The sequence below is a fragment of the Lichenostomus cassidix genome, chromosome 23, assembly GCF_008360975.1.
Source record: "Lichenostomus cassidix isolate B80296 chromosome 23, HeHo_3.0, whole genome shotgun sequence".
In the NCBI taxonomy this organism is placed as follows: domain Eukaryota; kingdom Metazoa; phylum Chordata; class Aves; order Passeriformes; family Meliphagidae; genus Lichenostomus; species Lichenostomus cassidix.
In genome coordinates this window covers 1,556,201-1,581,291 of record NC_139503.1, presented here as the reverse complement: position 1 = coordinate 1,581,291, position 25,091 = coordinate 1,556,201, and the positions used below count along the sequence as shown (strand labels likewise).

The 25,091-nt window shown below is 57.1% G+C and overlaps 1 protein-coding gene across 16 annotated transcripts in view; it reads left to right on the top strand.

Annotated features, from left to right (window-relative positions):
- MACF1 (microtubule actin crosslinking factor 1) overlaps positions 1-25,091 on the top strand; it is a 134,720-nt gene that overhangs the window by 10,268 nt on the left and 99,361 nt on the right. For 10 of the 16 annotated variants that reach the window (XM_085081259.1, XM_085081260.1, XM_085081256.1 and 7 more), the window contains exons 2-4: positions 20,282-20,343; positions 21,258-21,347; positions 23,606-23,683. In XM_085081259.1, the coding sequence (XP_084937385.1) occupies positions 20,282-20,343; positions 21,258-21,347; positions 23,606-23,683 (230 nt within the window). Of the gene's footprint in view, positions 1-14,345; positions 14,742-18,526; positions 18,709-20,281; positions 20,344-21,257; positions 21,348-22,221; positions 22,321-23,605; positions 23,684-25,091 lie in introns of those variants that run through there. The other 6 variants (XM_085081257.1, XM_085081245.1, XM_085081240.1 and 3 more) reach the window with 4 other exon arrangements.

Genomic DNA, 25,091 nt, shown 5'->3' with positions numbered 1-25,091 from the left:
GGATGCTCTCCTTGATATTTCCCATTCCTTCCGGGTGCTTTTTCTCCCTGGAAGCTCCAGATTTAACCTCTCAGCACTGCCCTGTCTGGGGGGTCTGGGCCCAGAGCCGGGTTTGGGGGTGTTGAAGCAGCTTGGAGAGGGAATCTGCCAAGGAAATTCCCTGCGTGGAGGATGCTTGTGCTAATAAGCTGGGAAGTTTCGCTTCCAAGCTCACGTCGTGGGGTTTTGTGTGTCTGGATGGATCTCAGCTGGGGAGGGAGATCCTCCAGCATCAGCTTCCTGCAGGGATGCATGGTGGGGCAGGAGGCTGAGCCATCAGATTTGGCTGTGACCATGGTAAAATGATCTGAGATCTGTGTGTCCTGCTCCTGGCTCAGATAAACCCAGAGATTCCTGGAAAAGTGTGGGGGAGAAGTGGGGAGGGCTGTTGGGCAAGGTGGTGTGGGAGATTCCGGGTGAGGAGCAGGATGCTGATCCCGGCAGGATGGGCTGCAGCTCCCTCCAGCAGAGGTGGGACAGCTCTGTCTGCAGGGCTTGTGCTCCTGCCTGCTCCCTGCAGCGTCCCTTTGTCACCCCCTGTTTATCAGCCAGCGAGCTCCAGGCGCCGTGAGGCCACAATCATGTTTATTTTGTTGTTTTCCTGTGCGTGACATGCCTGCATTTCCATTTTTCATTTCCTGTTGCCCTGTTTCCCTCCGGTGAGTCCAAGCGTGCCGGCAGCCTCCTGCCCTGCCCGCCCTCCCCTGCTCAGATGAGCCTTTTTTTAATGATGCTGGTTTTTTTTAATGAAGCTTTTCCAGCCTCCCACAGGTGATGAGTGCTGTGTTTTGCACCTCTGCAGCACCTGCGTGGGTTGGGTTCTCTCCCAGCTTTGGTTTTTACCCATCCTGAGCCCTGCTGGGACCCCTGCCCAGGCTGAGGGCGTAATCCTGGCATGGTTGGGGTTGAAAAAAAATCCATGCATTGATCCCAGTGGGATTTTTTTGCTGATTTCTGTTCATATCCCATCTGGGTGGGACTCACCTTGATTTTTATTAATCCTTTTTGGGTCTGCTGTGACCCTCCAGAAATGCTTTTGCCAGCAGCTTATTTTTCCCTGCAGAAAACCATATACAAGAATTCCCTTGGCTGAGAGATTCCAGGTGACCTTGGGCAGTTTTGCTCCTGGTGAAACTATCCTGTGGGAGCGACTCCTTTCCCGGGAATGTCTTCCCAGCACGGTGGTCCTGCTCTGCACGAGCTGCCCTGCCAGCTAATGAGTGTTAATTAGCACCACCCCTCCTCTTCAGGCACGTTCAGTTGACACAGTGATGCTGGGGACAGCTGGGGTGGCCCTGGCTGTCCTTGTGACCCCGCTGGGGGCTCGCCAGGGCGGTGACAGTGACAGTGCAGCCTTGAGGCTCTCCCGAAATAAATCCACCCCACCTCCATTCCCTGGCTCTGGCAGCATCCTTGGCGTGGCTGGAGCAGCTCCATCCCCACTGCTGGCACTGGTGGGGTCTCCCAGCATCCCCCCAACCCCGGGGTGACAGCGGTGGGGACAACCACGGGTGACACGGGAGGTTTCACTGGCGGCGCCTCCAGACGCTGCTGCCCCTGCAGATATTTCACCCTGGCCGGCTGTTTGGGATGCCTCTCGTTCCTGCTGGCAGGGCAGTTGCTGTGCCGGGAGATCTGGGATTCCTGGATGTGCTGGGGGCTCTCCTGCCTCCCCCCAGCCTCAGTGTGCTGATGGAGGCAGCTGGAGAGATCCTCCCTCCTGCAGGAATTCCTGGCGTTCCCGGCAGAGGGGAGAGGGAGCTGGGCGTGCTCGGGGATGGAAGGAGCTGCTGGGGTGCTCAGGGATGGTGGCATCAGATTCCCATTAGCTTTCCCATTCCCTGCTTCCCGTTAACCCCTCGGGATGGGAGGAGGGAAGTGCTCTTCACCCCATCCAGACAGGGTTTGGGGTTCCTGGTGGGTTCCAGGCTGTGTTCCCTGCATCTCCATCCTGCTGCTGTCATTTTGGAGCTTGCCATGTCCATCCTGGGAGTGTCAGGTCTTTGCCCTTTGCTGGGAAGGGAGGATGGAGATAAATCAGGTGGGATGTTGTGACCCCATGATGCCCTCAGCTGTCCAAGTATTTTTGGGAATGTCGGAAGGGAAGGACCTGATGTCCCTTCATGTCCCCTCCATGGAGCTGTTCCCACCCTTCCTTCTCACAGCCCCTTTGTCAGCAAGGATCAGGGTTTTTTTGTTTTGTTCTTCTTTTCCCTTTTTTTCCCTTCCTTTAGAGGAAAATTCCATTGTGCTATTTTTAGTGGTGACAACTTGGCTTCTTGCAACAACTTTATCCTGCTGCTGGGGGATGCCTGGGAATGGCCCAGGGATGCCAGGGATGCAGTGGGCACCAGGCAGCTCCAGCCCTGGAAGCTGTGCAGGAGGTGGACACAAAGCTGCTCCCATGAGTGTTCTGGTTTTATTGATGTTTTTAGGGATAATGTTGCCTTGGGATGCGGCTTGCTCTACCTTCAACACACGGTGAAGGAGTCAGGGATTCCTGTGCCCATGGATGAGGGGAATCTCCTGGTTCCTCTGAGATATAGGGAGCTTCCAGCTGTGGTTTTTGGGGGAGATTTGTCTCCTGCAGCACATCACTGTGCTGTTTCTCTCCTTTTCCTCTGGCAAAGCTCAATTTTCATGCAGGAGCCCAGGCAGGATGATCTGCACCGTGTGGTGGGTCTTGCTCAATCTGCTGGGATCTTTCCAGAGAGGGAATGGGGAGAGCAGGATTTACCTCCATGGCAGCACATTTCAACACTACTGATGATGATGTTATTGTTATTATCATAATTATCATTATAGTTTTTATTATTTGATTTAACAGAACTCCCGGTCCATGCCTGGTGGACACCATTCCTGCCGAAGGGCAGCAGTGAGCAGGTCAGGCCCTTGGATCCCTCTGGGCTTGTTCCTGCTGCCAAAAATTCCTTTAAAACCAGTAAATCTCCTTTTCAGCTTTGTGAGTGCCTCGCTGCCGGGGCGAGGTGAGCATGTGGCGAGTGTTGGGGGGCAGAGACAGGAGGGATCTGCTCCCCATCTGCTCCCCCACCTCACCTGGCCCATTTTCCCAACATTTTCCAGCACTCCTCTCATGGCTTCTCCCAGACTGATGTCAGTCACCAGGGTGGCTTTTCCCACCAGGATGGAGACCCATCTGCTGCCTGCCAGCCTTAAAGCCCATTGGTGTTTTTTTATCCTCCCCCTCCTCCCAATTCCCTCGAACACTCTCCTCGCTGGAAATATCCCCAGGACATACAATCCCTGAAAGCTGCGGCGTGGAGGGGTGGGATGAGGGATGCCGGGGGGCCCTGATGGTGCTGGGCAGTTGCTGCTGGGCTCATTTGCAAAAAAGGGGGGTGGCCTCAGCCCTGGGAGGCTTTCGTGTGCTTCATCAAATAAGGAAACAGTGCCAGTGGTCAAAGGGCGTCCGGTGGGAATGCTGAGCTGGGGACAGCGGCTGGAGCTGGTGGGTGCCCCGATGCCACCCAGCTGAGGAGCAGGGTGGGATCGGCTGGAAGATGAACTTGGAGAAGTACAAGAAGTTCCTGGATGGACTCGGCAACCTGAGAGGTATTTCCAGAGAGGCTGAGCCGCGCCGGCGTCGCGTCTTTGCCGAGCTCCAGCTGGGTGCCACCATCTGCCATCGATGGGTGATCGAGGCGGATCTGGTGCTCCCAGCACGGCCAGGAGCTCGGGGATCCCGGGGAGGCAGAGGGAGGGTGGTGCTTCCACGGCTCTGCTTCACTTCCCTCTTTTGTCTTCTCCTTGGGTTGGGAGCGCTGAGCCTGGGCACAAAGGAGAGTGGGGCAGCGGCCGGCCCAGCCCTGCGAGGCTGGAAAAGCTGCTTGGCAAATCGCTGGGAAAGGAATCGAGCTCCAATTCCTGCTCCGAGGGGGAGCAGGCGGCTGTTCCCACGGGATGGGGGCTGATCCTGCTCTGCTGAGGCTGTTTCTGCCATGGGTGCACGGTGGCACCCGGGTGCAGATTGCTGCTTTCCCACTTCCCTGCTTTCTAAAGCTCTTTCCCAGTGCTCTGCCCTCTCCTGCCTCGCTGGCTGTCCCTGGAGAGCTGGCTGGGACACCCGATCGTGCCCCTGGCAGGTGGCTGGAGGCAGGCAGCCGTTGTCCCTCTGTCACAGGCAGCGAGCCCGGGCTGCGGGAGAGCAGCTCGGTTTACCTGGTGCTCTGGGAGTGCTTTTTCTCCCCTTCCTTTCTCTATATTTTTATCTTCCCTGCTGTCAGAGGAGCTTTTTCCTCTGGAATTCCCAGCCAGCCTCATCCTGCTGCAGACAGCTCTTGGGATTCTCCTGCCAGGAGGAGAGGAGAGGCAAACAGGAGGCACCTGGAATGCCATCGCCTGTCAAACAACAATGCTGTCATTGACTCGCCCCTTTTTTTTTACAGCAAGGCCTCGGCTGGGCTTTACCAGCTGATCCCATTGTATAACAAAGGTGAATCAATTCCATGTTTAATTTAGCAGGGAGCCAAGGGAGTTGTCACCAGCGGGCTGGCAGTGTCCCCACCCTCCCGTGCCGCCGCGGCCGCGAAGGGTTAATCCCGCAGCTCTGTGGCTGACAGCTGCCCTGAGTTATCGCGTCTGGGAGGAATATAATTCACTTTCTTATGCTGCCGTGGTGTCCATCATAAATTTTTCCTGAGCCTCGCTGCAGCTGGCACTGGGAATCAATGTAAAAGGAGCCCCGAGTCGCCATGTGCCAGCTGGGTGTGCTAGGGGTGGTGGCCAGCTCTGTCCCCTCCATCTCTTGGCAGCCAGAGCAGGGATAGGTGCTGGATTTGGGTGTCACTGACCCCCAATCTGTGTTTTGGGGCTGCTGCTGAAGCTCTCACCCCAAGCTGCCCAGCCCTGTCTCCAGCTGCAGCGCGCCGAGTTCCCCTCCTGCCCGCCAGAGCGAGGTGCAGGGAGCCAAGATGACATTATTAATCGTGTTTACAAGGTGACTGCTTGCAGGAGCTGAGCTGGCAGCCTTCCCCTCTCCAGGTGCTGCCCAGAGCCCTGCCGGCAGCGCTGGCTCTGCTCTGGCTCCCACATCCCTGAGCTCGTGGCACTTTCCACTCTGGCAAACCCAAAAATGCGGGTGGCAAGTCCCCAGGAAGCCCAGGCTGTGGGTTTGGGTCTGTTGCTGCCTCTAGACTGAGCGATGCCGACTTTGTCTGTCACCAGCTGTGTTTACCACAGCCCTTTGTGGCTTTAATTCAGGAAGCAGAGCAGGCAGGGAGATGTGGGCAGGGAAGGGGAGGAGGCTGGAATTGTCCAAGGCCAGGTTGGACAGGGCTTGGAGCAACCTGGGACAGTGAAAGGGGATGAGATGAGATGGGCTTTAAGGTCCCTTCCAACCAAGCCAGTGTGGTATTCTGGGCTTGGAGGAGGCCAAACACTGCTTGAGCCAGCACAGTTTGAGCCTTTTCCTGCTGCTGGGGGCTTCCCAGTGCATCCAAGGTGCCCACAGGGTTGGCTCTGTGGTGCCCACTGGCATGGAGACGCCGTGCCGTGCACCCCACTGTCACCACTTGGCATTGCCATGGATCTCAGTGTGCTCCCAGCACTGCAAACAGCCAGCCCAGCCTGCCCTTGAGCTGCAGGGCTGGAGGAAAACAAGGTTTTTATTGCTGGAGAGGTTTCTTTTCCCTTCTCCCCCCCTCATCTCTATTCATCTCCCCGGGGAGGTGGAGGCAGCAGCGGATATTGGAGCTGGGAGCGTTTCATATGTAAATGCTCGTGTGTGTCAGTCCAGGCCCCTGACCCCCGGCTCTGTGCCAGCATCCATCCCTGTCAGCCCTCCAAGGGGGCTTGGAGAACATCCCAGTGCCCCCAGCCCGCCCAGCTGGGATGGGGCTGGGGCTGGGGGGCCCTGCCAGATCCCTGTCACCACGCTGGGGACAAAAGACGCTGCCCCAGGAGGGACCTTGCCCTGATGGGTATGGGGTCACCCAGACTTTCCACACAGTTTCCATCTTGAGTTTCCCTGTCACGGCCCCGAGGTGACCAGATCCTTGGGGCTGGGCTGAGGAAACCCATTAGATTACAAATTTATTGCCGGGTTAATTTTCCCCGTGGCACGAGGATGGCTGGTTTCGCTTTCTGAGGAGTTTTGTTGTTTACTTGGCAGGCAGCTCCAGCCCAGCATCTCCTCAGCCCTGGCCGTGCACTGCCAGCTAATCTGGCTCCATCTGACCTTGGAGCAGCCACGTGCTTTCCCCAGGGGAACGGGCTCAGATTTTCCCCCGTGACCAAGGAGTGGGTCTGTGCTTGTTCTGTCACCTCACCATCGTACCTGAGCCCAGAGTGAGGAGTTTTGTGGCTCTGCTGAGATTTTGCTGCTAAAAAAGAGGGTTTTGGGTGCTGCATGCTGGCTTTGCTGCCTGAAGGATGTGTGGGGTGGGAGCAGGAGGCAGGAGCAGCATCCTGCCCTGCAGTGCCACGGTGCTGGAGTGGTGCCACAGCGTGTCCCCTTGTCACCGTTTGCTTTCGTCCCATCACGTGGTGGCTTCCCCGACGAGCCACCCAAGGTGGCCGCATGTGATAAGAGATCCAGGGCCAACATCTTCCCTGGCTGCCGTGGGTGGAGGCCCTGGTGAGTTTTGGCTTCTCCTCTCCCAGCCTTGTGCATGAAGAGGATGGTGCTGGTGTCTCCTGGGTGACACTTTGGTGGCACTGCCACCCTGTGAGGTGTCCCTGGGCAGCACCGCCAGGTTGGCACGCTCTGCTGTGCCCTAACTGAGGATCTCTGTTGATTTACAGCTTTCCCACCTCAGCTCTGTGGTGCCAGGGATGGTTTTAGCCCCGGAAAGGTCCGGCTCAGCCCTGCTGAGGGAATCTGCTGGGCTTTGGCCAGGCCGGAGGGGTCTGGGAGATCTGAGCCTTGAGCAGAATGACCAGTTAGCAACTGGATTATTTCATTTGCTTTTTAACAGGGATTAAGTTCCTCTGCAGGAGTGCAGGTCTCTAGGGAACAGAGGTTTTGGGCTCCTGCCTCCCCCTTTTTTTTTAATCCTACATTTCTCTGTGCTGCTGCACGCCAAGGCTGGCCGGGAGCTGGCGGGAGCAGCTGGGATGAAGCATCACCTCAGCACAGCCATGACCTGGGGTGTGATTGAGCCTGGAAGGACCAGGAGCAGCTCGTGGGTGCTGTGGGGATGCAGTTTTCAGTTTCCTGCTGCCCAGAGCCCTCCCCAGTGGCAGGGAGCTGAGGCTGGCTGGCAGAACAAGCTGCCGCTCCTTCGCTCGCCTCCCGCCCGGCGCTAATCAGGTTTCACACTGCTTAGTTTGGGACATCTAATGAGATCAGGGCTCAAGGTTGCTGCCTGCCCTCCATCTGCAGGGGAAGAGGAGGGAATCGGCTGCTTCCTTCTCTTTGACCTCCATTTCTTGCAGGAGGCTTTGCACATCTCTGGCTCTCGTGTTCCCAGCGTGGTGAGGGTGGGGAGACCCTGAGCTGCTTTTTGGGGAGCTGAAGGCAGAAAAAGTGGAGACACAACTCCCTAACAACACCTTGGGCCCTGACCTCCCTTTTCCTCCGTGCTTTATTTCTGGGAAGCAGGACAAGGCCACCAGAGCCATACCCAGGGGACAGCCCAGCCCTGACCCCACTGACCCCAACACCCCCACGCTGTGGGGGCTGTACAAACACAGCTCCCCCCAAAACAAAGCCCAGCCAGTTCCCACTAGCCTGGAGTTTCCCTATTTCCCCCGCTGCCAAGCAGCCTTTGCTTGGCGTTGGAATAACAAGCCTCTTTGCGGAGACACCGACTCTTTTGTTAGCTGCTGGAAAAGGAGTTTTGATGCCGCCCCCCGGCTTTCCTGCTCCCTAAGCCGCTGCTGTGGGAAGTGCAAAGCTTGGGTTTGAGCTGCCGGGGATGATCCCAGCGCTGTGGCTCTGATCTGGCTCCCCGTGGCTCTCCCTGGGGCTCGGCAGGGCAGGGGAGCAGCTCTGCACCCCAAATGGGCACACTGCAATGGGGTCTGGCACCTCCAGGAGGGGCTGAGACTTAATTTGGGAAGGATTTTCCCAGAATTTGGGTATTCCTGGTGATCAGTTCCTGTGCAGGAGGTGGGATTGGGTGCAGGATTTGGGACTTGGGCTGCTCTCTGGTATAGAGCTGTGCCGGTCCCCTCTGCTGGTGGCTTCCATCAAACCTCATGGTAGGGTTGTTTTTTGGTGTTTTTACAACTTTTCTTCCATGGCTTTCCCCCCGTGCCGTCGGGGTGTGCTGGGAACTGCGGCGCTGGTGTTTACCCAGCCGCGGAGACGGCGGCTCTGTGGAGGTGTGCGGCGTTGTCCCCGTGGCCGGAGGGGCAGGGAGGGACCCGGAGATGGCATCGCCTTCCTCCTCCTCCCCCGGCCTGGGAAAGATTCCACCTCTCGTGTCAGCACAAGCCCCAGGAAGGTGTGCAGACGTGTGTGTCCTCTTGCACGTGGGTGTGCGAGCAAGCCAAGCCTTCCTCTGCCCAGAGCTGCTGCTGCTGCTCCCGAAGAGCCTGTGGTGTTTTCTGCCAGGAGCATTTTTCCATTCCTTTCCCCATCCTCCTCACCTCCGGCACTGGCTTCACCTTTTCCCTCTCACCCAGCATTTCCAGGTGCATCCAGGATGCTCTCCGTGCAGCTTTCAATCCCTATTCCCTGTCCCCTCCTGCCCTCACCTTGTGGGACGATGCCACCAAGTCCATGCCAGCTCCAGGGGGTTCGGTGCTTTCCGGGATCAATGAATTTGGTGGCATCACTCAATGTTCAGGCTCCCTGCCAGCGTCCTCGCAGGGGTGACAAACCACGGGGAGGCTTCCGAGAAGTGGGAAGCGATGAAATAATGCCTGAGCTGCTGCGTCAGCAGAATCCCGGCGGCCTTGGGGAGGTTTGTCATGCTGGGAAAGCAGTGGTGAGATCACCCTCAGCTCCCCTCCAGCGTGACGCTCACTCCCGGGCTGGAGGGAGAGCTCCAAAGGCCGAGTGGTGTTGGAAAAAGTGGGAATGAGATGGATTCAGGATGGCATCGCATGGCAGGGATCTGCTGGGATCTGTGCTGGGGGGACAGGGAGCTTGGGTCACTTTGGGGGTGCATGGAGGAGTGGGGCTGGAAGATGGCTCTGCTAAATCTTGGACACCAGAAAGGAAGCTGATGCCCTGGGAATGCCAACTGCTCTTCCTGTGGGAGCTGGGTGAGGCTCTCCCTGATCCTGCTGCGAAGGGAACGATCTCCTTTTGAGTTATTTTTGAGATTCTCCAGGCCCTGGGCTCTCCTGTTGGCTCTGTCCATCTCACTAGGGTTGGTCCCCTGGTATGGCCCCCGTTGGGATGTCACATTCCCACAGACCCCATAACTGCTGCAGCGTTGGGGGATTTGCCCTCCAGCCCGGGATCAGGAGTTCACCCTGCTGGAGAATGATTAAGGCATGAGCAGGTGGCTGTCCAGCTCAGCTGTTTGCCTTTGCAGGATGAAAGCCACAGGAATGATGTTTGCTCCCAGCCTTGCCTCGAACCTTCTTTTCCCTGCTCTCCACCTCCCTATCCCACAGCAAGGTGGTCCTGGGGTCCTTTCCCACATCCACCCCGATGCAGCACTGTCAGCCCTGCTGTGGGAAGGGAAGTCTTGTCTCTTTTTAAAGATATTATTCTAATTTTGGTGCCCAGACGTCTGCGGGAAAAGGGAACATCTCCATTCTTATCACCGGAGCTTCCTTCTGCTGGTTCCTCAGTTCTGATTTTACCACTGATGGTGCCAGGGTGGAGGGTCTGAGGTTCCCTTCCCTCTCCTCTCATTTTGCTGAGCCCAGCTGACCTTTGGAAGCTCCTCAGTGAGAGATTTTCAGGCAAATATTGATTTGTGCACATCCGGGGGGGGCTGGTGCAGAGCTAATCCGGATGAAGCCCAGCTCGAGCTCCCACTATTCCCTGCCCAAATGGGGGGCAATGATGGGATACTCCACCAAAATCCTATTTGCACAAACCCCCGTGCTTGGCACGTTGGTTTTCCAGGGCCACAAGAGCATTGCCATGTGCGACTTTCCCACAATCCCCATTTTTTACAGCGCTGCAGTCGGGCTGTGATGCCAACCCAGAACCCCGTGGGTTTCTCCCCATCCCTCCCGGCAGGAATGTGGCCACCGGGGGATGACGAAAGCCAGAAGGAAACGCTGAACGTGGGGAATGTGCCCGCCGTGCCAGGAGCCGGCTGGCGAGGGCTCCCCGGCTGTGCCCGCACACGCCGGCTGGCTGATTCACCAGCAGCGGCACAGAGCTGCCAGCCGGAGCCGAGGAGCTGGGCAGCGTCGGGAGCTGTGACCTGCCCCGTTCCACCTTGTTTTTAATAGCCCGGATCAGAAGGAACGTCATCTTTGTTCTGGCTTTCCTTTCCCAAGGCTGCTGGCGCCGCGGGCAGGGTGGAGCGATGCTCCGCGCCCCGGCGGGGCTCTGCCCGTGCTTGCCGGCGGAACGGGGTGCCCTGGCACGTGCGGGAGCGCTCGGCAGCCGGGGATGGGCCGTGCTGAGCTGGCTGTCTGTCTGTCTGTCCGCAGCTGCCTTTGCTGTGGTTTGCCGGGAGGGTGTGATGCTGTGCAGGGGGGGAAAGTGTGGTCAGAGGGGGAATGAGCTCGGCTGAGCGCCGGGGTGGGGTGTGCTGGCATGCCCTGGTTAGGGATTTGGGGTGGGGGGTTTGTTGAAGGTCTGTGCCCCCGTGGAAGCCCAGGCAGACCCCTCGACCCCCTCCAGGTCAGGGTCTGCCCCTGGGTGATGCTGTCTTGGATTTCCCTGCTCATCCCTGATCCAAAACCTGGAGCTTCCTTCCCCTCCTTGTCGATTCTAAGCCATAAGTGACAGATTTGCCCTTAAAGCTCCCGGAAAGGAGGAAAAAAACAGCAGAAAGGGGAAAAGCTTTGGATTTGGTTAAGGATTTGGGGTGTAGGGTGTGTTCCAGCTCTGTGGAAGCCCAGACAGACTCCTCAACCCCCTCCAGATCAGGATCTGTCTTTGCGCATCCCTGATCCAAAAACTCCTTCCCTCCTCATCAATTCTCAGCCATGAGCGACTGAGATTTGCCCTTAAAGCTCCCAGAAGGGAGGGAAAAACAGCAGAAAGGGGAAAAGCACCGCTGAGGAAGCACGGCAGGAAGCCTGGCTCCTGTCCTGCAATCACGAGTTGGTGCGTGCTCAGCCCTGCTGCTGGACATGCCCTTTAACCGCTGTGGCAACTGGGGTGTCTCGTGGCCAGGGTGGGGTGACCCCGATGGCCATTTGGGGCAGACAAGTCCTGCAGGGCACTCCCGTGTCCCGTTTTTCCTGCTGCAGGCAATGGAGGGGCTTGGCTGGGTGGCACTGGGTGGCACTAGGTGGCACTGGGTGGCACTGGAAGGCAAACCCCGGGGCACAGGGGGTGCAGGCAGAGCCCCGGAGTGATGCTTCACCCCTCTCGGTGCTGCCGGGCGCCAGCCCTGGCTCTGTCCCCAGCGCCAGCCGGCCGTGCCCACTCCGGCGTTTCCACAGTGCCACCTGGCTGCCACCTCCCCGGGCTGGGACACGGAGCCTTGTGCGAGGCCACAGCACCCGGGGGGGTGAAGGAGCACCCCACACCGGTGCCAGGGTGGCCTGAGAGGTGCCAGGGACAGGAGGGCTGTGCCCGGATCCCGGGTGACGCTGGCCGGCAGCTTCTCCGGTCATATAAGGAGATGCCGGAGCCGGGAGCTGAGCCGGGAGCTGATCTCTGTCGCCTGAGCATTACTCACTGGGGAGGCACATGGAGGGGGGTGGAACAGCCCAGGACACCCAGAGCTTGGGATGACTCAGCTCCAGGCAGGAGCAGGGCTGGAGGGAGGGTGGTCCAGGATCTGCATCCCCCCACGGGGTACCCTAAACCCATTGGGGGCAGTGCTGGGGGTCTCACCTTTTTGGGGGATGCAAAATGCTTCTCAGGGTGCTGTGTGAAATCAGGGGGTGCCCTGCAAGGTGGGGACCCCGCTATGGGGAGGGCAGGGCCTCTCCACTCCCCAAATTCCAGCACGGGCGGGAGATGTGTCCTCTCCCCACCCCTTTCCTTTTCGGGCGAAGCCGCTGCGCAAGGAACTAAAAATGAGCTGTTTGTGTTTTGGGGTGGTTTCCATGGCAGGGAGGGGGAGGGTGGCTGCATCCGGGGCTGGGTGGTCCCCAGAGCCCTGCAGAGTCATCCCGAAACCCAACGTTGGCTGTGACACCCCAGATGTGCCACCTCCTTCCTGCCTTATCAGCTTCCTGCAGTGGGAAAAGGAGAGTGGGGTGATGGGGTTAATTGTGGGTGAATTTGGGATCCCCAGGGTGTCCTGATGCAGCAGAGGGATGCACTGATATATAGAAATACACTTTTATAAAAATATATTCAGGATGGAATATATTTATATAAATATATATTGTGGGTCCCTTCCAAGTCGGGGTATTTTACGATTCCGTTAAATTATATTTATATCCGTAAATATAGATACAAATATATATTTATACTTGATTATACGCATTTTAAGTGTTTATTTCACCCAAAGCCTTGTCCAGCTGGCAGCACTCAGCACATTTTATCAGCCCCTCCGTGCAGGAAGCACAGGAGCAGCTGAGCCCCCATGGATGCAGCTGGGATGAGGGAATATGAGAAACTCCTGCTTCCTGCTCCATCACCTCACCAGCCCTCACCTGCCCCACAGGAGGCTCTTTGCCCCACTCAGGCTGGACCATGGGCCCATTTATGGCCTCATGCTTGCCTCGTGGTGGCTCATTCCTCCTGCAGCCTTAACAGAAAGCAGACGGCTTTGGAGGAAAACTATGCTGGGATATTTTTCATCCAGGCAGGGATGGAGCTCTGGAAAATAATATTGCAACAGCGCCGAGCCCCGGGGTAATTCTGTATTTTCTGTCACCCATCTCGTTGTCCCAAAAGATGTGGGGTTTGCAGGAGATCCAGGGAATGATGCAGTTATGGGATCATGGAATGGTTGGGATGGAAAAGACCTTAAAGGTCATCTCATTCCACCCCCTGCCATAGGCAGGGACACCTTCTGCTATCCCAGGCTGCTCCAAGCCTTGTCAACCTGGCCTTAGGCATTTCCAGGGGCAGCCACAGCTTCTCTGGGCACTCTCTGCCAGTTTTTCATGTTTCAGGCAATGTTTGGGTCTGTCAGGTTTTGTGTGATATGATTTTCTTTGTGTGCCTGACCAGCTGGTGGCTGTTGGGTTTGGGGAACTGCTCAAGGGTTATAAATATAATATAAATCTCTGTTTGCACCTGGGTGAGACTCTCATGGGGTTTCTCAAATCTGGAGCAGGAGCTTTGGGATGGCATCTGCTCCAGCACTGGCCCCTGGTCAGTAAACCCTGAGCTGGAGCTCCTCCAGCTCTCCCACCACTAAATCCTGAGCGAGCCTGATGTTCTTCAGCTCTGCACTGTGCCACCCTCACCTTAACAACTCCCCCGAGCACCAGCAGAACAACCCTCTCTTGTCCGAGCCCTTTGGCAAAGGCAACAGCAAAAAATGATCCTTTAATTCCGTGCAGCTTCCCATCCGAGAGGCAGTTTCTTCCCTCTGGAGCTGGCAGGGGGACGTGATGGGCTGTGAGATCAATCCAGGCTTTGTGGGATCTCCCCACCCCGTTCGCTTGTGGTTACAACAGCTCAGGGGCTGCTCTCGGTTTCCCCGCGCCGTTCCTGGTACCGCCGGCGGCGGAAGCGTTTCCGAAAAGAGCTGAAACTCTGAGTAACGCCCAGCGTGGTGTAAACCGTTGGTAAATGGGGCTGAGCTGCAGAATCTGTGATGCTGGGGGCGAGCAGGACGCAGGAAGGGTGGGGAAATGCACAAACTTCTTGTTTTTAGAGCATCTTTTGGGGTGTAAACCGTGGTGTCAATCAGAGCATCCAGGGAGGGTGATGGCAATGTGCTCGTGGTCTCAACTCCCAGAAGCCTGAATTTTGTCACCACTGCTGTCACCCCCTTGCTGGGCAGAGCTTCCTGCGAGCAGGCAGTGCTGGCTCCAGCCCCAGGTCCCCGAGGAGCCCCTGGAAGTGCCACCTCCATGTCCCAGCCGGCTGTCCTTGGCACCTCTGGCTGTCTGCTGGCAGGGGACGCTGCTGGCTGTCACCCACCGAGGTTCTGTCCCCATCCCAAGCCCCCCACGAGTCTGGGGACACTGCAGCCGTGCCACCACGGCAGCTGCCGCCGCCGATATCCCCTCGGCCGCGGCTCCCTTCCAGCGGGGCTGGGAATGGATATGGAGGAGATGACGTCTCTCCCCACCAAGCAGGGGAGGGAAGCGGGGGGGGACGAAGTTTGGCCGCGAGAACTCGGAGGAAAGATGTTTGAGCCGGCCTGACGCTCGCTTTTCTCCCTCTACCCGCCCCCTCTTGGAGCTCCCAAATCTCCCAGTCCCAGCGGCGCTGGCTGTCCCAAGCCCTGCCAGCTCCGGGGACACAACAGCAGGACGCAGCCAGCTGCAGGCAGAGGCGCAGGCAGGAAGTTTTGGAAGTTTCTCCAGGCAGCGGCTCGGCCCCCATCCCCTCACCCTCCCGGCGATGCGGGGCTCCAGCGGGAGGAAAAAACTCGGAGGCAGGCTTGGGATAACGGGCCGGGAATAGGAAGCGATGCCTCTTTCGGAGAGCTCCTATCTGCCGCCCGCTGCCTTTGTCCTGAGCCACGTCCTGGGCATCGCCGGCGTCCTGTACTGGAGGAGCCGGAGCAGGGAAGGTGGGTGTTCCTTGGGGGCGCTAAGATGGCTGGCGTGACGGGGACAAGGATTGTTTTCCCTCCCCAGGAGCCGTGGCGGCGACAGGGACAAGGACAGACGTGGCTGCGGGGAGGAGGGAGGAGGACATGGCATTGGGGACAATCCTGGGGGCTCTGAGCCCATGTGGGGAGGAGGCACAGAGGTTTGGGTGCCTAAATTTGGCCTCACCGCCCTTTGCTGGGAGTGACTGGGCTGAGGGGGGTCTGGCTGGGGATGAAGCTGCTTTTTGCCTGCTTTTTGCCTGCTTTTTGTCCGTTTTGTCGCAATCCCGCGACACGTGGCTGGGGTTCTGCCTCCCCGTTCCGCCCCGGTGGCTTCCCACCCCTCTCGGTGACAGCGCCGGCAAGACACAGCCCTGGCAGCTTCTCCTGGCCTCAGCGAGCAGCTGGGGCTGACCCTGCCTCAGTTTCCCAAAATAGGGCTCGCACATGACTGCCCAAGGAGGGCGAGGATTCGTTACAGGGGTGTGGGATAACTCCAAACCCCAGCCGAGGTCTTGGTGACTCCTTCTCCGTCCAGAACTCTTCCCCCTGGGATTTGTTTGTTTTGATTCCTCTCTCTTTCTTCCCAGCCGTGCTTGTTCTCGCCTGTGCCTCCGCATGGGGCCCTTGCCCCGCGTCCATGACCGATTCCCTCTTTTCTTTCCCTTTTTTTCCGTGCTAAGGGGCGGGACTTTTCCCGCGCGCAGACTTTTCCCTAAGTGCTGCTTTGGGATACATTTCTTCCTTTCTCCCTCTGAGTTACTGGGAGAGGGAATTGCACAAACACGTCCTGCAGAATGCACCCTGTCACCCACTAAACCCAGCCTTGCTGCAATTCCTCCCGCTGACCTGTCCACTTGATTAATCTCCACGGCTGTCCAGTGGTGTTTTTGGCTCTGTTTGGGAGCTTCCCAACTGGACTATCTCTTACCCAAGCTGATCTGCTGCTTCATCCTGCTTGGAGGGATATATCCCCCCCAAATCCATCCCTTTTGGAAAAAATCCCACTGCAAGTATATTCAATATCTGGTTTTTTTTCATCACTTTTTCCCAGAAAAGGGCAGGCAAAGCCCAATCCTGGAAGAGCCAGGTCATTTTGCAGCAGGTTTTTCACTCTTTGATGCTCACCCAGCTCTGCTGAGCATCTGCCCTGCTCTCCTTTGCATCACCTCATCTCAGGTGTCTCCCTCATTAAATATCCTGCTGTTGGATACTTTTCCACCGCAGGTATCTCTTGTGCATTCTTCCAGGCTGAATCAGGCTCCGTTTCCTCTCCCTGGGTGAAAGGCTCTGTAAATCCTGCTCGCTTGGCTCTGTTGTCATGATGGATTATGTCAGCTCTCAAGTTGGCAGCCAGCATGTTTTAAATACCTTGTGCTCCTCAGCCAGCCAGATTTTTTTTTTTTTTGCATGTCCCCCCTCTCCCTTAAAAATGCCAGGTTCAAAAAGCCCCTGTGCATTCCCATTCTTTGTTTGCCTCAAAGGGAAAGCAGTGGGTTTCAACGCTTAAAGATTTGGAGTTTTGGCATTTTTAAGTGACCAACCCCTCCTTTACCCCATGGCTGGTTCTTGTTTAATCCCACTTTGAAAAACTCTGAGTGTGATCTCAGAGATGTCCTCGAGATCTCTGTGAGCTCAGCCAGTGCAGTGCCCTGTCTGGGTTCCTTTGGATTTAACAGGAGCAGAAAGTTTGGGAGCCACTTCCCAACTTTATCCCAGGAGCTGCTGGGTGACATGAAACCCCCTGGAGCTTCTGAGTGACATGAAACCCCCAGGAACAGCTGGGTGACATGAAACCCCACTGAGTTCTCTCACTAGGGTGGCAAAAGGTCATTCCGAGGTGTCAGTGGGATGGAGGATGCCAAGCCAGGTTTGGGATTAGGGACGATGCCTGGCCAGACACCTTTTTTCCTGCTGGTTTTTGGGGTGGGACTGGGCTGTGGCAACAGCCTGAGGCAGGAGAGGGATGGAGTGTGACAGCGAGGAAGGCCAGCGATGATGGAGCAGAGATCCGGGGGGAGCGGCAGCTCCTGGCCGGACGTGTTGGGAGCTGCTGGGGACAGGCAGGCTGCCAGGACGGAGGTTGCCGCAGGCAAACGGGATGGGGATTGTCTGTGCAGGGTGTTGTGGTGCTGCTGGGGGGTTCTCTGGCTCTCAGTTCCTCTGGGAGCCTTCCCTGAGATGATGGAAAGTGCCTGGGGATGCTGAGGTCCAGCGGGATGGGGAGTGGGAGTTTTTCTTCCCACCTCTGGTTTTGGAGCGCTGGGAAGCAGAACCATCCAAGCAGGATGGTTTTCCCTGTTCCCTCTCACTAGCTGGGTTCGACAGCAGAGGGAAAACCCCAAAACCCACCTTCCCCTTGTGCAGCCACTCATGCTCCCCCTCCGTGGGGGATTTGTGCCGCCGTGCCCCAGTTCCTTTGGGATCCCCATTGCTGGGGATGTGGTGAGCTGAACGCTGCTGAGCAGTGCTGGGAGAGGAGGTGAGGAGGGAATTAAACCACGTGTGATCCTGCAGAGGCTGACGGTGTTCCCTGTGTCACTGCCACCAGCCTTTGCCTTGTGTCTGAGGTCCTTTTTCCTGCCACTTGTTTGTCTTTGGAGTGGGACAGATTTCCTTTAGCCCCCATAGCCTTCCCTCTGGCGCTGCCCTACCTGCCTGCTGTGCCTCTGCTGGCTGTCCCTGGCTGGTGACAGGGTGGCTTTGGCCAGCAAACCCCTGCTGGACCAGGGAGGGGACGAGCATGGGGGGGATTGCAACAAGTTATTCGTCAGGGTGACTCTGGAAAAGATTAGCTCGGCAGAGATAAGCTTGCAATGCCTTAATATTGTTAGTAAGCAGTAACCAGCATTATTATTAGCTCAGCAGATAGCACGGGTCCGGGCTGGGGAGGTGTCATCTGGTCAGAGCCCGGGAAACACCCAAAGGTGGTGAGTCTGGGCAAAAAAAAACGGAGGAAAACCCCAAATTCCTGCCGGACATGGGAAGAGGGAGCTCGCCGAGGAGCCTCAGGCCTGTGAGCACCGCTGGGACGCAGAGCTGGAGGCGGCTGGCTGCAGGCTGTCCGTGTGCGACGCGGTGACATCCCTCTGTCCCTCTGTCCCCGCGTGCTCCGTGCGATGCTCGGGGATGTCCTCCCACCTTCCCGAGGCTCCTGTCGCCCTCCCTGCCGGGCCGTCAGCCGGCAGAAGGGCTGCAGAGGGGATTATATTTAGAAGAAGAGGAAGAGAGGCGGCGATAAGGCAGCCCCCGTTATCTCCCCGCGTGCCAAGCGGGGCCACATCGCAGCGCTGCGCTCCGCTCCGGGGACACCATTTGGGCAGCGCGGAGAACAGCCCGGCATTGTCCCCGCTGCTGTCCCCTGGCGCAATTAACTGGAAAACAAGACGAGGAAAAACAAGCCAAGAGGCGGCCGGCGGGCAGTGCCCGGCTCTGCGGGAAGAGCCGGTGTCCGCACCCCGATCCCGCCGGGATTTGGGCAGCGGGAGCCGCGCCGGGCATCGCTCCTTCTCCACGTGCTGGAGGGAGCAGCGGCTCTGCCCTGCCCTGCCCTGCCCTGCCCTGCTCTGCCTGCTGGGGATTTTCCAAGCTGCTTTGCCAGCCGCTGGGACAGCGGGCCGGTGAGGATTTCGCGGAGCTGGGCTGGGGACACCCGGAGTAACCGGGGACGGTGAGGTTGGTGGCGATGCCGCGGAGGAGGAACAGCGGCTGGGGACACCGGGGGTAGGAAGTGGCTCGGTGGGAGGAGCTGTGACCCACAACTCGCCCGTCCACACCCGCCGGGGTCGAGGTTGGCGAGCAGCGGGAGGAGAAGACCCTTGCCCAGGAGCTGCGGCTTGCCGGGAGCCAGCGCTGCCATCCCGGTTGGGGATGATGGAGAGGCGGCAGATTTTGGGGGAGAAGAGGCGGCTGAGCGCCTGCCTGGTGTGCCGGATGTGCTGCATCGGTTAGTACCTCCCGCCCAGCCCCGGGGACACCCGGAATATGGGATTTATCCACGCTTTATCCATGATTTATCCATCCTGAATCCACACCGGAGTTGGGATGGGACCCAGCAGTGAGGCTCTGGAGGGTCTGGTGAAGGAAAATCCCTAAAAACACGTGGGAGTGACACAGCTCTTCCCGTGGCTGCCGGGATGCTGTGCCAAGGCTGGAGCCTGGCGGGATGGGAAGCGAGGGAGGTTTTTGGCACCTGGTGACATGCTGTGGCTGGGGGACACGGTTGGGGACACGGGGAGGTGACGTGTGGCTCTGGGCCACGTGTCTGCGCCGCTTTGCCAGGGGGAGGCTTGAGGAAGAGGAAGGGTGCTGGGTGGTGCTGAGCAGTCCGTGGGGACGGAGACCTCAGGAGGTTTTCCTGAGGGTCCCTGGGGCTGTGCAGGGACCCCCAGTGACCTCCCATCCCACGAGGGGGTTGTGAGGCTGTCGTTTGGCATGGGAGATGCTGCTTTTCTCCCTTTTTTTTTGATTTTTTGTCTTAAAACCAAAGCAAGGGGTGTTGCTGCCTGGCGGACCCTGATGTCAAAGATGTGTTTTGGGTGAGCAGGGCTTGTTGTTTCCCGAAATATCCCAGGTGTCCTCTGGGCTGGACATGCAGTGGTCGTGGTTGTGTGCTGTGGATCAGTGCTGAGGATCTCTCTGTGCTCGGAGATGATGTTTTAAATCTTTTTGGGACACAGGGCTGGCTGCTGGGGCTGCCCTGAGCGCCCCTCACTGCCTGGGGAGCTGGGTGAGACCCCAAGTGCCCTGTGGGATCATCTCCTTTCACCTGTTTGCCTTCATTTTCCGTGTGATATTATTTCTTTTCATGGAGCAAAAAGCCTGTCTAGAGCTCCCCTGTCACTGCTCAGCGTCACCACCAATCTCCCATCCTGTCCCCCTGCCACCCCTCGGGGACTGAGACCCCCTGGGGATGTCACCCACCTTGTCACCCTGTCCCAGCAGCGTTCAGAGCTCCCAGAGTCTGGCCAGGGCTGAGCTGAGGGACAGAAATAAACATTAAATCCTGGCAATCCAATGAACCAAAAATACAGCAGCAGAATAAGCTGCTAATTGCACGCTCGGGCAGTGCCCAGCCAGGACCAGTTATGGGACATCTGGGGGTTTATGTAACACCCTAAAGCCTTCCGGGAGTGGACAGAGGAGGGGGACACCTCCTCAAATTGGGCAAACCCCCCTTTCCCTCCCTGTGCTGCCTGCAGGGGAGGTGGGGAGGCACTGTGGGTTCACTTGGTGCTGCCAGTTGTACCTATCCCAGCCATCCTCTCTGCGAAATATCATTATTCTCACCAGAAAAAACACTTTTATTTTGTTCCAACTCCCATTTCCCTGCCCGAGGGGGACGTTGGGGCCACGTGAGCAGCCCCATCCCACACCATTCCCTGAAAAAGCTGCCTCTGTTCCCTGTGCCCATCCTGGCACCGGCGGCGATCCCTCTGTCTCTTCCCGTCATTTCAAAGTCGTTTGAGTTTCTGCATGAGAACCACTGACCAAGAGCTGCCTTTGTCTCCTTTTGACAGATGAACGGGACAGAGTCCAAAAGAAAACCTTCACTAAATGGGTCAACAAACACTTGATGAAGGTAAGAATCACGGATTTTGTTAAAAAGCCAGAGAAATGGTCATCTCTCTGTCTGTTGCAGCAGATAAATGCCTTGTAAAATTTTTTATATTTTTTTTATGGCTAGGGCTGTTTGATTTGAGTGTTCCTGTGTGTCAGAGCCGAGCAGGCTGTGCTGGGAATGTGCTGGAGCCTTTGGAGGGCACTGTAGCATCACCACACAGCCTTTTTATTACCTTGCCCTCCTGGGCACCTTATCCTCTCTTTAACACCATTCTTCTGCATCCTCCCACATCCCAGGGGGAAGGAGGAGATCCTGACTTCCCCCTCACCAGGAAAAAAGGGGCTTTTTGGTCCTTTGGAAGGATGCTCCTGGGTGGAGACGAGATCCAAAGTTTGCTGAGCGGAATTAACGTGGCATCACGAGTTGCCTCCTGCTTTCTTGTTTAATGTCGGCCGGGTTTTAATTAAATCTCTGTTTGCCAAAAAAAAGGAGGAAAAAAAGTGGGTTGGAGCGCTAGGTGTCCCAGCTGTGTTTTCCTGCCAGCTTTGCCAAGCTCTTGGCTGCTTCCTAAATCTTGCAGAGAAGGGGAAAAACAGAGGAATCTTGCTGGGGGAAAACATCCAGGGATTCCCAAGTGGGTTAAAACCCCCAGAACAAGGTCTGGGTGTTTGGGGAGGAGCAGAGGAAAACCCGTGGAAAACCCCTCTGCTCCCAGGTGGGAGCTGCGTTTTGAGGAAGAATTTGGGAATGTGAGAAGTTAAAACACCTCCTCAGGAAGGGCAGCCCTTCCTGCAGTATCCTGGGGTTGCCTGGAGCACAGATGGTGTCACAGTTGGGTTTTGCTTGTGAAATTAGCAGCAGCTTGTGGGAAAGGGGAGGTTCTTCTCCTTGGGGTTAATTTTGGGATCACTGATGGTTCTTCCCCTCCTCAGGTGCGAAAGCACATCAATGACCTCTATGAAGACTTGAGAGATGGCCACAACCTCATTTCCCTCCTGGAAGTGCTGTCAGGAGTGAAGCTGGTGAGTCCCCAGGGCTGGGCAGGGATTCTGGAGTTTTCCCCCAAAACCTCCTCCATCCTCTCCCTGCTCCCCTTCACCCCCAGCCATCAGCTGTCATTTCTTCCACTGTGGTTCTGGTTCCAAATGTCTGTCATTGTTTCTCTTATTATTATTGACTTTTAAAATATTTTATTTCTTATTTTTTTATTTCTTATAATTTTGTTTCTTATTATATTTATTATTTATTTATTTTCAATTTCTTTTCACTTAAACCCCTGTTCCCCAGGCTGGTCTCTCACCTGATTACAGTGCTTTGGGTAGAGCCCTCTTCCTGCTAAATCTTACACACCTTCACCTTCCAGATGTGGCTCCTTATTTAAAATGAGGGATAACAGCAGGATTTGACTAAAAGCTGCTTCTGTGGCAGTGTGCCCAGCAGATGTGACACTCCTGCCCCGTGCTCAGCTCCTGGGTTTGCAGCAGTCACTGGTGCAAACCTCCTCCTGCTCCTGGAGCATCGTAAAATTCCCCCTCCTTCCTCCTCCTCCTCCTCTTCCCTCTCTGACTGACACATTCCCCCAGCTCCGGGAAGATCCCGATTGCTGGAATTATTTTAGCTTCCCCCAAAAATAGGATCTGGGCAAAGATCTCCTACGTCCCTCCGTACCCTCCGGAGACGCCAAATCACTTTTTGTGGGGGCTGAAAACTTGGATCACTCAGCTTGTGATCCAGACAGCTTCCAAAATCAGGAGGAAATCCCAGCGCTGGGGACCCAGCCGCCTTCACCCCGTGTTTTTATTTCGTTTCTCCTCGTGCCCGGGTGTCGCATTTTGGTTTCCATTCTGTCTCCCCGCCGTGCCACCCTCCTGCCACCGTCCCTCCCGTCCTCCCTAGCCCGTAGAGCCGCCAGCTCAGCGGAGCCTTCGCCTGGTGACAGCACCAGCCTGGTGCCGTGCGAGCAGCGAGGAGGAGGAAGATGATGATGATGAAGAAGTAGGTCGAGCCCTGCCCTGGCTGCAGGATAATCCAGCGTTGTCCCGGCGCTCGGCGGGGTTTGGGATCAAACCCACCCCAGGGGTTCTCCCTGCGCTGGTTCCGGGGCAGCTGGATTATCTCTGCAGTGTCACCCCGCCACCCACCCCGTGTGACAGCATGTGTCCCCTCCACGGGGCGGGAGGGGACAGGGACGGGGCTGCTCGGGGCAGCTGGGGCGGCTGCACACCTGGCACTGCATGGAAAGGGCACAGCACCTTTGGGGTCCTGCATGGGAGTGGGGTGGGAGCAGCACAGCACAGTCCCAGGTGAGGGTCAGACCCCAAAATGTGCCCTGATGTGGTTTTTGTGCCCCTGTGCTCTGGGTGACGATGTCCTTGGGCAGTGTCACCTTGGGCAGTGTCATTTGGGGCAGTGTCACCTCCCTGGGGTGCTGCAGGAGGAGCTGGGGCTGCAGCACCTTCCTGATGGTCCCCTGCAGCCCTGGAGGTGTTCCCATTGCAGGGACAGCTCTTCCCTTGCAGGGACAATTCTTCCCCTGCAGGGACAGCTCTTCCCTTTGCAGGGACACCTCTTCCCTTCAGGCTGGGGAGGGAAGGTGACTCGGAGCACCTGGGCTGTGTTCCCTCCCAGGGTTGGGATTCCATGGTCTTTAAGGCTCAGGAAGCCTCTGGAAATCCCTCAGGATACTTCTGGAAATCCCTCACCTCCAGCAGTGATGGGCAAGGCCCAGGGTGTCTCCTTTGCTCCTTCCCGAGGGATTCAGAGGTTCCTGGGGCAGCAGCCCCTGCTGTGTGTGAAGAGCTGGAGGTGCTGAGGTCATGGTTCCTGTGCCATCTGTGGGGACCTGCAGTCAGTCCCTGCCTCAGTCCCCATGTCCTGCCTCTCCTTCCACCTGGAAAAATCAAACTCTGTTCCTGCTTGAGTCCATCTCTTTGCTTGAGGCCTCTTCCCACCTTCTCTGGCTGTCCATGGGGTGGCTGAGATCCTGCCCTGGGCTCTCACAGGCTGAACCAGGCCTGGACACAAACCCTCAGAATCTCAGCAGAAGCCTAAATCTCAACCTCTCCCCACCTCCCTATCCCACCAGGGCATTTTACCCTTTTTTCCAGCAGGACTGTGCGCAGCAACGACCTCATTTCCTCCAGAACGGGGATGTTTGGGGGGCACAGGGGGTCACAGCAGCACGCTGACAGCTCCCAGCGGGGTCACTGTGCATGTGGGGTGCTGCCAGCCCAGCCCAGCCCCACCAGCCTGACCTAAAACTGCTGCCTCTCTCTTGCAGCCGCGTGAGAAGGGGAGGATGCGATTCCACCGCCTGCAGAACGTGCAGATTGCCCTGGATTTCCTGAAGCAGCGACAGGTGAGGGCTGACGAAAGCTCATCCAGCAGAGCTGGGTGCTTTGTGGATTCTTTCTCTCGTCTGGGGCTTTGGAAGGAGTTGAGAAGCAGCGTCAGCCCGAGCTGGGGTGTGTCTGTCTCTGTGGGGCTGATTGTGGGTGACTTTTAGGGGTTTTTTCCTCTGAAAACCAGCCCTGCACACAAAAACCACTGTGAATCACAGAATCACAGGGCTGGAAGAGACCTCCAAGATCACCGAGTCCAACCCATGCCCTAACACCACCTCAACTAAGCCACTGATTGCCACATCCAATCTTTTTTTAAACACATCCAGGGATGGTGACTCCACCACCTCCCTGGGCAGACGATTCCAAAACTTTATCACTCTTTCAGTAAAAAACTCTGAGAAAGGGACCAGCCTCCAGCTCTGAGAAGGGGGTGGCAGATGTTACTTCTGCACCCCAAAACCCTCCCCTGGCAGATCCTGGGTGTGGAGGTGGGCACAACTCCCACCAGCTTTTGGGGAAATGTGGCAGCCTTGACCTCAGGGCTGGCACTGGGGGTGTCTCTGTGTGGCATCACCCCTCTGGATATCATCATGGCCTTGTTACCCCTCACTTTTGGGGGACAGGCTCCCTCCCTAGCCTTGCTCCACAGCCCTGGGCAGATCCATGGGGTGCATCCCAGACATTCTGGCTGTGCAGGTGAAACCCCTGCAGCCCCGGCTGTCCTGTTCTGCCTGTCGGGTCAGGTCTCCCCGCCGTGATGCTCCCAGATATGCCAAGGTGATGATGATGATAAATGCTACCAGTTCATGCTGCAGCAGAGACTTTTCTTCCCTCGCTGCTGGCCTGAGGGCACAGAATAAATTTGAGCACATTCCCTACTCCAGGGAGGGCGAGCTGCTTCCAGCTCCCTCCTCCTCCTCCTCCTCAGCTCCGTGATAGAGACATTTTGCCAAGGGCTCTTGGGAACTTGTTTCTCCACTTGGCGGATGAAACAGCTTTTCCCTTTGAAGTGTGGTGGCCTGGTGGCCTTGCTGGGATGTGTTAACCCAGACATTCCTGCCAGGGAATCATCTGGGGGGTCCCATGGAGGTCCCCCAGGGGAGAAGAGTGAGGATGTTCCTGCCTTCGTTAGGGCTAATTGATCAGAGCTTGGTTTTGAGGCCAGGCTGGAGTTAAAGCTTGGTCATCCCCTTTTCCCTGCTCTCTGTGCTCAGTTATGCACCAGTGCTCGGGGCTTTGGGGATGCTGCTCTGTGAGCTGAAGCAAAGCCATTAAGTGCTGGGAAAGCACTTCTGGATGGAGAGTGCTGAAAACATGGAAAAATCCTCCCCGAGCCAGGAGACAAGGTGGCATCGCTGCCATCTTCTTGTGTGGCTGCTCCCCACCAGAGTGCTTGGGGTGGCCCTGGGGACAGCGTGGTCC